Raw genomic sequence first — 13,010 nt, forward strand, 5'->3', positions numbered from 1 at the left:
TTTTAGCATTCTATGTTATTTTGATATAAAGACATCTCATTTCGACTCCATCATTTAGACCTTTATAACATAGTTGCAACATTTATGTGTTAATATTTTTGTAACTTATAAATATTGCATTGAATGTGTGACAACTTCAAAATTAAAAGAAAATGTCAATATTGTAAGCTTTCTATAGTTTTGCAATATGCTGTTTAGCTTTTAAAAAACTGCATATATCGTCACAGAGTCACAGAATGGTTTGGGTTGGTAGGGACCTTAAAGATCATATTTTTCCACTTCCCTGTCATGGACAGGGACATTTCCACTAGACTTTGGATGCTCCACACCCTGTACAGCCTTAGTTTTCCTGGCTGGGTGACCTGTAGCAGATCTCCACCCAGCCCTGCTGGATGGAATGGCTGGAATTCCCTTGTGTTGCCCTTCAGGTGCTCTCCTGCTGATCTGGGATCCTCCTCCCCAGGCTCTGGGCATTTATTTCTGACACCAGCAGCTTTACTTTAATGTATCTTAAATGTACATCTCATTCTTGTATCTAGTATCTAGTGTGTGTGTATATATATATATATCTAATTTGTGTATTAAATTTTGAACATCCTGAATTATTTGTTTAGAAAATTAATCTTTTAATGAGATCCTGGTATTTTAGTTTATTTTGCAACGGAGGGAAAAGAATTGCCTGAGTCCTGCCCAGCCATAATTCCCCTTGTTAACAGTTTTTGTTCATTCCAGTCCTAGGAAAGAGTTAAATTTTTAATGATAAAAATAGTTTCCACACTGAAAGTGTTGTCACTTAGCAGATTAATCTGAAAGATCTTAAACCATTTTATAAAGCTGTTTAAGATGCTGTTCTTCACATATGAGAAAATTAAAACTCTGCTGTTTAGAGGTTGATGTGTTCCAGTGGGGATTTTCTAGTAGAGGTGTCGACAGGTTGCTGTTGATCCTGGGTTATTAAAAAAAAAAAAAAAAAAAAGAAACCCAAGATGAAGAGTGTTTTGTTGTTTTTTGGTTGTTGGGGTTTTTTTAGGTATGGACAAAAATGAGCATAATTTGATATTACTGCTTGTTGGGCACATGTATCCATAGGGCTTGCTGAGATGTTTCCAAGGAGTAGCTTATTTTTAGGTGCTGTATGCCTGTAAGTTATTTATGCTACCATTCCTCTATTTTACCAAATGCAGCAGTTCAGATCCCTGAATCTTGTTCTTGCCAATCAAATGGGTGCCTTGGGGGAAAAAAACAGTCATGAAAAGTAAAAAACCAACCACGTTCTTCCCATTGTCTTGTTGGTCTTTCAGATTTCAAGGTTTTTCCTGCACTTTCCAGTGTCGTCTTCTTGGGGGGAAAAAAAAAAAAAAAAGGAAAATGAGAATTTCCATGTAAACCTGAGAGGAGTGGCTCTCAGCAAAACAGCAACTACTAGAAAACGAGATAAAATCCCAAGAGTTGCTAATGTGATAATAGTATCTCATATTCATTGAATGGAGTGCCTGTGCCTCAGTGCTGTCATGGGACTGCGAATGTGCTTTTAATCTCTTATTTCTCTAGAGAGGCAGATAAATCTGAACCCATTATGTGCCGAGGCAGGGCACAGGGATTTACCGGGCTGCAGGGAATGAAGCTGCTGTCCTGGCTCTGGGGCATGTGTTCAGGGGGATTGGAGGGGATGGGGTGTGCCTTGCTCCAGCATTTCCAGCTGCTCTTGGAATGGTTTTCATGGTCAGCACGCACAGAGCAAGGGGAAAGGGCTGGGCTTGAGCAGCTGATGGGGAAAACCTGATGATAAATACTAAAACCTAATGATAATACTAATTTAAATGATAAATACTGATGGGGCTTTGCACATCAGCCAGTGACCAGCTGGCAGCAGCCCCTGCTCCTCAGGTGGTGCCAGGTCCAAATGTCCTGTAGTCTCAGGATGCAGCTTGGGAAAATGGGACCAAGAGTAAAAGTGAGGGAATGGCAGTGGGTCAGAAGGAGAGGGAGGAATTGGAGTCAGAGATGTTCTGGGCAAGGTGAATTGAGTAAAGTGGGAAGAATTTGAGGGATATTGGATATGATCCATTTCTTGGTGGAGTTCAGGTCTCTGGAAGGGGCACTCAATTTTATAACCTGAGTCTTAATGTTGGAAAGGTCCTTTTTTCTTTCTCATTCAAGAATTTGCTGTAATATTTGCCAAACTAGAAGGCTATCTCTGAAACAATCATTTTTTTTCATGGAAGGAGGCAGTGAGCTGCAAGGTTTTTTTTACTGGTTTTTACTTTTGCAGGTGTGGATAATTTCAGGTCTGTTGGGAGTGGTTCACCTTCACCTGCCCATCCCTGAGTCTGGGAACTGGTGCATCACTAGTGCTGCTCCTCAGGAATTGGGGAAGGAAATGTTGGGTCTTTTTCAGGTGTCTGAAGCCATGGATGACTCACTGAATTAATTTAATGTTTTGAAAATGTTTTGAGAACAGGAATGCTAGTGGAATTTAGGTCACCATGGAGCAGGATTCTTTAGCCTGGCCACCTTCCCTTCCCACCAACTGGCCAGCCAGCTGCAGAAAAAAAGCAGAGTTCTCCCAGCCTGTCCAGCAGTAGGAGAGGTTCAGTAGAGCCTTTTCCTGTAGGTAATGAGGGAAAATGGGAAATAGGGATGGAAAGTTCACTGCTTCAGTCCCCAGGTGCTGAAGGAATCTGGTGTGCCAGAGGAGCAGCAGCATTTCTGGAGAGGGATGCTCAGTTTGGGCACCCATGCATTGCACTGAGAGCTATTCTCATTTACCCAGCAGATTTTCCTTGGTTTGAATATATTTGTTTAACATTTTGCTTGGGCCTCAAAGGCTTTGGCAGATATTGTGATCATTCAGATTCACTTCATTACTACTAAAAATTAATATTTGCACTGTGGTGACTTGAACTGTAAAACTGAGAAGGCTGATTGTGCTCTGTAGGCACAGAGGAAGGAACAAATCCCTGTTTCTACAACTTCCAGTGCAATTTCCTGCCTCTCAGAGGTTTTCAGAGTCGTTTTATCTATGCCACAAAAGCATAATATAGGAAAACCCTAGAAATTAGATTTGTATGGGAAGGATGGCTCTGAAACCACCTAGAAAGTGAGAATAGCTCTGGTTTTTTTTCAGATGAGCCTGTTTAGTCTGAAAACAGAGGTCACCTTGTGACTGTTGGACTTTGGAAGCCTCTAATCCAGGTCTGAGTGTGGAGAGGAGCTTATTTAGATGTCAAACTGTGAGGTGCAAGTCTTTCAAAAAGGACAGGGGATTTTTTTCTTTCCCTCTCTGAAAGGCACTGGGAGACTGACTGACAGACAGCCAGATCTGTGAATCAGGCATCGTTATGACATCTCCAGTTGGGCATCTGGAAGTGGAAGCCCCTGAAATCTGTTAATCTGTTGTCAACTTTGAAAATCCTATTCTCCCCCCATCTCCCTCCCCCCCACTCCTGCCAGCTTTGAAAGTTCAAAGTGTGTGCTTTTTATCACATTTGTCATTCCTTGGTAGTGAAGCTCTGGCATTCAGAAATTTGGCTGACAACTTCGTGGGAGTGAGCCAAAATCGAGTTCAACTTGCACCTTTCTGTGCTGCACCCAGTGCTGTTCTCAGGGGGAGGCAGAAGTCTGAGCCAGAGGGACTCCAGCCTCATTCATTGCCACAATTACTATCCTCTCCCTGGCGCCAAAATTCAGCTTGTTTTCTTTATCCTGAGGTAGGTGGACAGGAACTGATGAGGTGTACACAGCAGGAGTGTTGAGACAGAAAGTGCCAAATCTAAACCATTTCTTCTCAGGCTGTTCTTTTCATCGTAAATAATGCGAAAGTCATAAATCTTCTGGAAGTCGTGTGAAATCAGTGCTGAAAAAGACTTAGAACGGTTCCAGGCAAGTTCAAACACTATTTTGTGGAAGCTGAAGTCCAGCAGTGCAAGGTTTGATAATTTTAAGTACATTTAAATGCACATTTAAAGTAATTTAGATAACTAAATGGGATGTATAGCTCAAGCTGGGAGAGCTGGCTTTTGGGGAAGGAGCAGAGCTCAGAAATGAGGTTGAGGTAAGGTGCCCTGGGCATGGCTTGTGTCTTTATCCATGCCCAATCCTGTAGATTACCATGGGGCAATGGTCTTTAAACAACATATCTAGTTATTTATTCAGAGGAAATGCTTAAATTTTCAAATGCTGGTGATTTTTCCCTTCTGTAGGTGTTTCTAAGTTAGCAACATAACTGCATTCCTGATGATTTTCTCACATACAAGTAAGATTAGTTTGGATAGAAAACAAAATTTCAGATGTAATTTAATTCTCATTTACAGGCAGGTAGAATTAAAGTCCAATTTCTGGATTTTTGATTGCAACTGCACAGTGCATTTGAAGAGGCATCTCTGTCTGTCAAGCTGAGATATGCTGAATTATTGCCTTTGTGTGTCTACTGATTTAAACAAGAACTGACCTGGAATGTGAATCCTAGAGGCAAAATTTATATATTTCTATATTTATTTTTTTTTATTTATAAAGTTTATATATTTATAAAACTGCATACATGTCCTAAATTAATGCTGGTTCACAGTATTTACCTCAGTAATTATTCATTTTTTTTCCTAAATGAAACAGAAGTTCCTGATAAGAAAGACTTTAAGTCTTTCTTCTTGCTAGTGTATTGACTCAGCAGCTGATATATGATGTTCTCAGGGTTGATTTTTCTACTCTGTTGGAAAAGCACCTGGAGTATCTGGTCTCCTGTCAAGGAATTGAAAGTTTGCACAGCTTCTTTTTTTCCCAGAGGTCATTAGTGAACATACAGAGAGACTTTATAAATCACATCTGGGCCCAGGTGATAAGCAGGAAACGAGTGGTTACACAGGCAGTGGCCAGTTCTGAGTGGGAGAGATGGGGATGATAAGCCACGATGTTGTAAATCACTGTCAGGGGCTACAGTGGATCAACACCTTCCCTTTTTTTGGGATTTTACTGTGTGCACAGGTTGCCCAAAGAACTGGACAACAAAGCAGCTTTTTTCCTTGTCTGAGTTGCAGTTGCATCCAAAACTTTAGAGCTGGTAAACCCAAAGAGATGTTTCTAAACTGACTCAATCACAGGATGGTTTGGGATGGAAGAAACTTGGAAGACCATCTCATTCCACACCTTGCCATGTGCAAGGACACCTTCCACTGTCCCAGGGTGCTCCAAGTCCTGTCCAACCTGGCCTTGGACACCTCCAGGGATCCAGGGGCAGCCACAGCTGCTCTGGGCACCCTGTGCCAGGGCCTCATCCCTCTAATAATGAATAATTGCTTCTTAATAAATACACCAGGACCACTGTGTGACACACACGTGGCAAGCAGCTGCAGTCTGCTGTGCTAAGCATTTCTTTTCTTCTCTCCCCTTCCCCAGCAATCAAGGAGAAATACATGGACTGGACAGAGTTTCTCATCCAGGATCTGACCGGTGCCAGGACGGCCCCTGCGAACTTGCTGGAAGGTGTATGTATTAGATTGCAGTTCCTCCTCTTCCTCCTCCTCCTCCTCGCTGTGTGCTTGCAGTGTCTGTGTGCCAGCCCTGGGACCTGACCCAGCCCTGCCCCAAAATCTCTTGTCAGCAGTGCCTGGACTCTGCTGGCTCTGCTTCTCACCCGGTCACGGGGAGTTTGTTTTGCCTTTTAGTTCTTAGAAAGTTGGGTGCTCGTAAAAGGCCTGGTGGGAGAAGTAGAGCATGGGGGGGATCCACAGAAGGGAGAGCTCAGCACTTCAGTGCCCCATTAGATCCCTCAAACTGGTGGCCTGAGCTGCCAGTCCATCTCTGCCCCATCCCTGGAAGTGTTCAAAGCCAGGCTGGATGGGGCTTGGAGCAGTCTGGTCTAGTGGGAGGTGTCCCTGCCCGTGGCATGGGGTTGGAACTGGATGATCTTTAAGGTGCCTTCCAAGCCAAACCATTCTGTGGCACAGGTTGGAGAGGGGGTTTAGAGTAGGTTGAGGGGGGACACTGTCAGGTTTATCTTTATATGGGAAGTGCTCCCTCGAGGATGTTCCTTCCACCTAAATCCAGCAGTGACATTTAGTGGGGAAGGTGTTGGGTGAGGTGCCCTCAGAAAATGCACCCATTCGCCCAAAATCCCAGTCTGTGCAGCAAATCCATGGGGTGGCTTGCACCTGGGACAGCCTCAGTGTGCCTTGAGATCCTACACAGAAATCCCACAGCTTCATGTTGAAACGAGGGGCAGCTTTTGCATCAGGACCTGCCCTGCTCTCCTGTGGGTGCTGTGGGGGCATTTGTCCAGGAGACAGATGATCCTGCAGGAGCCCCTCATTCTTTGTCCCTCTGTGCTGAGAGCAAGGGTATACAGGAATTTACCTTTGTGGAAGTGCTCATGTTGGCTTGTGGGAAGGCAGTGTCCATCCAGGCACCATTTTTGATAATTTTGTCCCTGGTCACTTCCACTATCCCCAGCTGCACCCTTTTTCCATGTGCCCAAGCAGCATGAACGTACCTGGCAGGGAGAATTAATATTGTACCATTAGGGTTTTTTCCCTCATCTGAGGGATGAACAGCCTTGCAGACCCCAAATAATCCACATCCTCATCCTGCTGCATCCCCATTCCTGGACTACACCCAGGTGGACACAAGAAATCTGATGGTGTCCAACCCCCTCTGTGGTGTGTGCCAAACCTCCCCTTCCTGCAGGCAGGGAAGAGAGGCAGCCCCAGGCAGAAAAGCAGAGAGAGAAAACATTGTGTTGGCTTGAAACAGTTTCTGACCCTTTCCTGGTGTTTCATGTGCTCAGTGCTGTCTGTGTCGTGCAATGTATGTTGGCCCCTGTTGACAGATTTGCTGTTCATGAGTGCTGCAGATTGTTGTTAGACTGTTAAATCAATATGTAGTGCTACTTTTTAAATTTTTTTTTTTACGTGCCAGCTAGGCATGTGAAGGGTTCTTGCATGATGGTAAATGTTAATATTTCATGCAAGCTGATTATTAATCCTAGCCATTCAGTTCTCATGGGGTAAGTGACAGCCCATTGGCTTAAAATTTAGCACACAAATCAGGGAAGCAATATTCACTTTGATACAGCCAGGGATTTATTATAATAAGTTAAATCATTACACCATCGTTTCATATTAGAGAATATTTTGTTGCAAGCAGTTGTATGAGAGGGGAAAAATCCACTTTAAAGTGGATTTGTGTTGTATTATTAAATTCTGACACTGTATTTTGCCATGAAATAATATTTGAAGAGATTATACAGATGCTTGCAGCTTGGACTGTAGAAAAATAGCTTATTATGGCAAATATATTGTTCTGAGAAATATCTGTTAATCATAAATTTGTTTAAAATTGTACATGTGATAAGCTTTTTGTTAATTGCATTTTTTATCATATTCTCATGCTCTTGCCTGCTCTTTTGGATTAAGAGAGATGTATAAAAATTGATTGCATCTCAAAATTTCAATATTTTCAATATTCAGTAGGAAAAATAACTTTTTGAAAAATAAGACTTTCTCCTTGTTTTGTTTTGTAGCCACTTTTAGAAAGAACCATCCTGGACTGACTCTTGATTTACAGAATTAATACTTTAAAAAGTAATGTGAGATGTTTATATGGTTTAATTAAGTAAAAGTGGGAGAAACACACAGGAAAAAGAAGGTCTTTGTTTTTAATGTATTTTGCCTTTGCTTAGCATCTCCTTTGGGGACCAATGCTTCCAAGTCTTGGGGTCGTTTTAATGCTGCTCTTAAAACCCCAGAACTGAGACACTGCACAAGAATTCAAACTTGTATTTAATAACAAATAAGAAATCTAAGCATTATGTTAAAGCTTGAGAACACAGAGATGCTTACAGTCACAAAACAAAAACACTGAGCCCCAAAGGGGTTGTTCTGCAGAGCATCTCATGGTTTTTTAATGCCTGTGCTTGCAGGTGGAAAGTTGCACAAATGTGTAAATGGCTGCAAAACTGGGATCCCAGAAAATAATCATGTGGAAGCAAATAACCTCAGTCACTGGGATTTCCTGGGCATGGTGGCTTAACCCAACAAATCCTGTGTGCCTTGGGCTTGGAACCAAACCTGCTGTGGGCTTTGAGCTTTGGAATAACCCCCACAGACTCCTGCATCCATGGCTGTGGGGGAGAATTTGCCCACCATGCCAGTAGGAACAAGATGAAGCTGATATTTGGTGAAAGAAATCAGTACACTGAGTGAAATTTCTGGGTCATGCACAAAGTAGTCTCCTTTTAGGTAAATATTAGGGTCCAGTCCTGTGGTTGGTTCCTATCAGCTGCAATCAATGAGAATTTGTTTAAAATCCTTCAATACAGCTGGGCTTTGAGTAGACCAGGAGCGTGTCCTTAATGGATGTGCCCTACGAGCTGTGCCACCTTTATTATTCTTTTTTTTTGTTGTTGTTGTTGATGATGTCGGTTGAGAAATTAGCACAACTGTTGTTTTCTGTTTTACTTCTGAATTTGCACTTGGAAGACATTGGGTAAAATAGAAGAAGAACAGACTGTTTGCTGATCGCTTGGATGATGGTGTGAAAAACAAAAATAATCTTCTGCTGTCATCTGTTTCCTTGAGAAGTCTTCAAATAAAGTTTAAAATAAGGAGTTTTGCTTCTATTCAAACAGCCTCTGCGAGGAAAAAACCCTGTAGACCTCATTACAGTTGATTCCTTAATAGAGCTGCAGGATTCCCAGAATCCCTTTCAGTACTGGATAGTTAGTGTGGTTGAAAATGTTGGAGGAAGATTACGCCTTCGCTATGTGGGATTGGAGGACACTGAATCCTATGACCAGTGGTTGTTTTACTTGGATTGCAGACTTCGACCAGTCGGTTGGTGTCAAGAGAATAAATACAGAATGGACCCACCTGCAGGTAAAGAACCTCCTTGAAATGTTGTCTCCCTTTGTGGGTGTTCGCTGATGTTTTGAGATACTTTGTCCTTTTCCAGCATTCACATTGCTTTGTCAGTAGTTTCTGGCTGTGGCACACATGGGAGGTGAGATGCATCTAATTTGGGTTCAGAGTGGGTCAGGTGAACTGTATTGTTTATTAAATAAATTCAGCTGAAGTCTTTGCTAATCTGTCAGACCATATGAAACACCAGGAGATCACAGCTTGCAGATGAAGCTCTTTAGGGTTGAGTTTAGTGTTCAAACCAGCTCGAATGGAAAGGGATTGGGACTGCAGTTAAGCCAGTCTGGGATCACACATTGATCCACCTTCTCCTCTGTAGGTTAACAATGTGTCCAGGTCTGTGCTTCATTTTCTTTGTGCTGTGTAAGTTTTCCCATGAGTATTAAATTCACCTCCTCTGGGAAGGTGTTTCTGATGTGGCTTCTGTCCCTCACACCTAATGAGGAGAGTTGACCCTGACATGTTCAGTTCTCGTGTTCACAAGTTTGTCTGGGACTTGGGTCTTGAGTGCTTTTTGGAAGTGTGTGTTTTTCTTCACTGGTAGGTAGGAATCAATGTTCCCCATCACTTCTAAATTGTAGTGAATGCTGGAGAGCATGCATATCACCCACTGTTACTTTACAGAGTCTTTGTGTTACAGAGAAACAACTTTTTCATTGACTGTCTCTGAGCCCTCTTGGCCTGTATAGGTTTGGGGAATATAGAAATGGCTCAGAGGAGATTTGTGCTTCCTCTTTGTTCATTCCATCTGCTTTCTACTCTTTCCTCCTTTTATCCAGTTGTACATCCTTCTCTACCCCTCGTGCCTTTCTTTTAATTTTTTTCAGCTGTTTTTCTCTAAACTTGTTACTGGACTCTTTATTTGCTGGAGTTGTTTACTTTTCTTCTTCCCTCTTCTTGATTTAACTTTTAAAATTTCTGTCTCTTGTTCTTACCTGTTTTCATCTGATAGCTGTTTCCTCTCCTTCCATTTCTCTGGTCATTCACTTTTTAGTCAACATTGTTATTAATGGACTCAATGCCCAGATCTTCTTCCTGACTTAAATAGGTCTCATTACTTTACATCTCCTAAAGCTGAGCCCTGTAGGATTTTGCTGTGAAAAGACCCTTCAGGTCTGAGCTCTGCTTGTTTTGCCCAAATCCTCTCCAGATCATTGTTCCTGGGGTCTTTCATTGATCCCCCTTTCTGACCCAGCTGTCAGGCTCTGCCAGTCAGGAGTGGAAATCTGAGGAGTTTCTGGAGGCAGGAATGCTGTTTGTTCCACTCCTGATCATTTGATGTCCACTAACACGGAATCACAGAATCGTCAAGGTTGGAAAAAACCTTTAAGATCTTCTCGTCCAACCATCCAGCATTTCCATGAGGCACAATGAATTAATGAAGTGTGTGAGACATTAACTGAGAGGGAGAAGAGAGAAAAAAACTAAAGTGGCTCATCTTATGGGATCTGCTTCAAATTAGAGGTCTGTGAAAGGAATCTTGGAGCAGTCAGGGCAGCAGCAGTAAGTTGTGAGGATGAGATGCTGGCAGCAGAGAGCTCTAAAGAAACTCAGGGATGAGGCTATTAAACCACAAACTCAAAAAATGAAGTTTCCTAAGGATTTGAGGCTGGGAGACTGTGTCAGGTGTACATCTCCTAGTGACTTCTTTAGGGAATAGCATATGGACTAGGAAGATGTCTGTGTGAAAGACCTAGTGTGGACCTTCTTAGAAAGGAGAGATTCTGTGGGCAGTACCTTGTTTTTTTACACATCAGGGATTAGATTTACCTGCCATGGTGCAGGCATCAGAAGACAGTCCTGCATGAGAAGTCTGTCTCTTTATCATGGGTAGGATAAAGAGGGTGCTAAGACACACCTAACATAGGTAAGATGACATGACATCTTTTTAAGCCTATTTGTTTTCACTCACGGGGGTTGAAACCAATGAACACACACCTGGTTGTCCTAAATTTTGAACATCTGAAGCCAGTTAAGGTGAAACCTTGGCTGAGAAAGGGAACAGCCTTGGACTGTGTATCAGAGCTGTTATGAATCTCCTCTGAAGAGATGCTGAGGACATGTAGCTGCTCCCACATCAGGCTGTGTGTCCCCTTGCTGTCAAACAAGGGTGTTTTTATACATCACTTCTGCAGCTTGTGGCAGTGCTTTGCCTACCCCTGACTTGGATGCTGCATATCCACCCTGAGCTTTATTTCCCTCTGTGTCTGGGGTGTGACTTTTCCCTGTTGATCCACCTCTGGCACCTGCCAGGTTTCACTTCCAGGTCAGTCTTTCAGGATGCAGAGCACCTCAGATAAAGGACATCCCATGGACCCAAACAATATTTTGGATGGAGGGTTCTCTTTCCTGAAGCCACCCACATCCTAACACCCACTTAATGTGAAGGAGGGTGCTCTGGGGCTTGGAACTAGGTGATGTCTAAGGTCCTTTCCAACCCAAACCATTCCATGGTTTTATGAAACAGCATCCCAGCTGTCTTCTTCAAACAACTCTGTATATCTCACAAGGCCGTTAACTGAAGCAAAGGGGTTATAGCTTATTTTCCCCTTCAGATGTATATCTGAATCTGGAATAAGCCTCCTTGCTAGTGCAAATTGGCACAGGCTGCTTGACACAGAGCCACTGATGGCCTGAGCTCGGCTGTTTATGCAGGACAAGATCATCCCATTTTGTGCTACTTTCTGTTTAAACACAAATTGCCAGTCATTTTAATTGCTCACTGCTTGTGAACCCTAATACAAATTGACACAGTACACTTTGTTCAATTACCTGGAGCCCTGGCACTTAAATAAAATGCTTTATGCTCTTTTAACCATGCAATTTAGTGTCCATACACTTGCTCAGCATAAACGAGATGCCACTAATTAAATGGGCACATGATATTCCTTGCTGGCCCTTGAAACCACTGGAGTTGCCTCTGTATCTTGAATTTTGTTGACACTGCCCGGAGAAGTTGCTGCTTGTTTTCACTGATTTTGGCCGGAGTTGGCCAAAATGGCAGTTTCATCTTTCCTGTGCTTCACTGGCATCACAATAGAAAATGAGGGTCTATTTCCAGCAGGGAAGCATCAGGCAGAGTTTTTCTGAAGTCAGACCTGAAACAACAGGCTGGCTGCAGCATGGGGCAAAATCATGTTGTGTTAAGTATTTCCCTGTAAATTAAACCAAAAAAAAAACGAGGTGAGTCGTCCCCTTCCCTGCCCTTCACGCTGATCAGAATTCCTGCAAGCAAGGGAGAAGTGGGACAACAAAACTATAAAATAATGAACAATTAGATAAAGAGTGCACTTCTTAACACTTGTGCCCGCTGCACATGCTGTAAACAAAGACTTGAAATCTATATTCCCATTAATAACCAGACAGCTGAGGAATTAAAAATACTGCCCTGAAAGGTTAACATTCCCCTTCAAGTGTGTTTAAATTCATATGCATATCCTTGATGTCTGTTCTGAAGTAGTGAGATTTGATATAGTGGAAGTATAAATACATCCACTTCAGTGAGTGATTCTGCAAATCCTGCTTTGATAAGGTCTTAAATCTGTTGAGTTCAGAGCATAAAATTCTCTTGTACCATCAGTGCTAGGTGGAAACAGTGCTTGCCAATTCCTTTTTTTTTAACACATATTTTTTATTCCCTCTTTCAGAATTGTAAGATACAGCAGTAAATCTTCTGTTAGCTAGTAAATATATATGGTTATTAGATGTACAGGATTTAAATGCAAATTGGGCCAAATTGAACCTTGATGTGAATGTGGGGAGCTAGACTGGCCAAAGAAAAGCTCCACACTCTTCACTCTGTATCAAGGTTCAAGTTTATTACTGAGCAAATGTTCATTTCCATTTTAATAATTGTTGCAATCTATCTACCTATCTTCTCTCTTTGAGGCCTTGATATGAATGTTCTGCAATAACTTGTTACGTGCAAGATAACAATGTGTTTTCTAGGGCAGGAGTACATCCAATATAATGTTCCTCATCACACCATTGTTTCCTACATTGTTCCCTTTGATGATTCATAGGCATTTCACTGCACTGAACCATAAAGGGCTTGTTAATATCATGATTTAATAATATTAAACCTGTGTAAAGAAACTCACT

General features: G+C 42.3%; 1 protein-coding gene across 1 annotated transcript in view; it reads left to right on the forward strand.

Moving 5' to 3' along the window:
- SFMBT2 (Scm like with four mbt domains 2) overlaps nucleotides 1-13,010 on the forward strand; it is an 89,758-nt gene that overhangs the window by 27,734 nt on the left and 49,014 nt on the right. The window contains exons 4-5 of the mRNA XM_041413410.1: nucleotides 5,392-5,480; nucleotides 8,621-8,867. Of these exons, the coding sequence (XP_041269344.1) occupies nucleotides 5,392-5,480; nucleotides 8,621-8,867 (336 nt within the window). The remainder of the gene's footprint in view (nucleotides 1-5,391; nucleotides 5,481-8,620; nucleotides 8,868-13,010) is intronic.

The sequence above is a fragment of the Onychostruthus taczanowskii genome, unplaced genomic scaffold, assembly GCF_017590055.1.
Source record: "Onychostruthus taczanowskii isolate IOZ18803 unplaced genomic scaffold, ASM1759005v1 scaffold41, whole genome shotgun sequence".
Lineage (NCBI taxonomy): Eukaryota > Metazoa > Chordata > Aves > Passeriformes > Passeridae > Onychostruthus > Onychostruthus taczanowskii.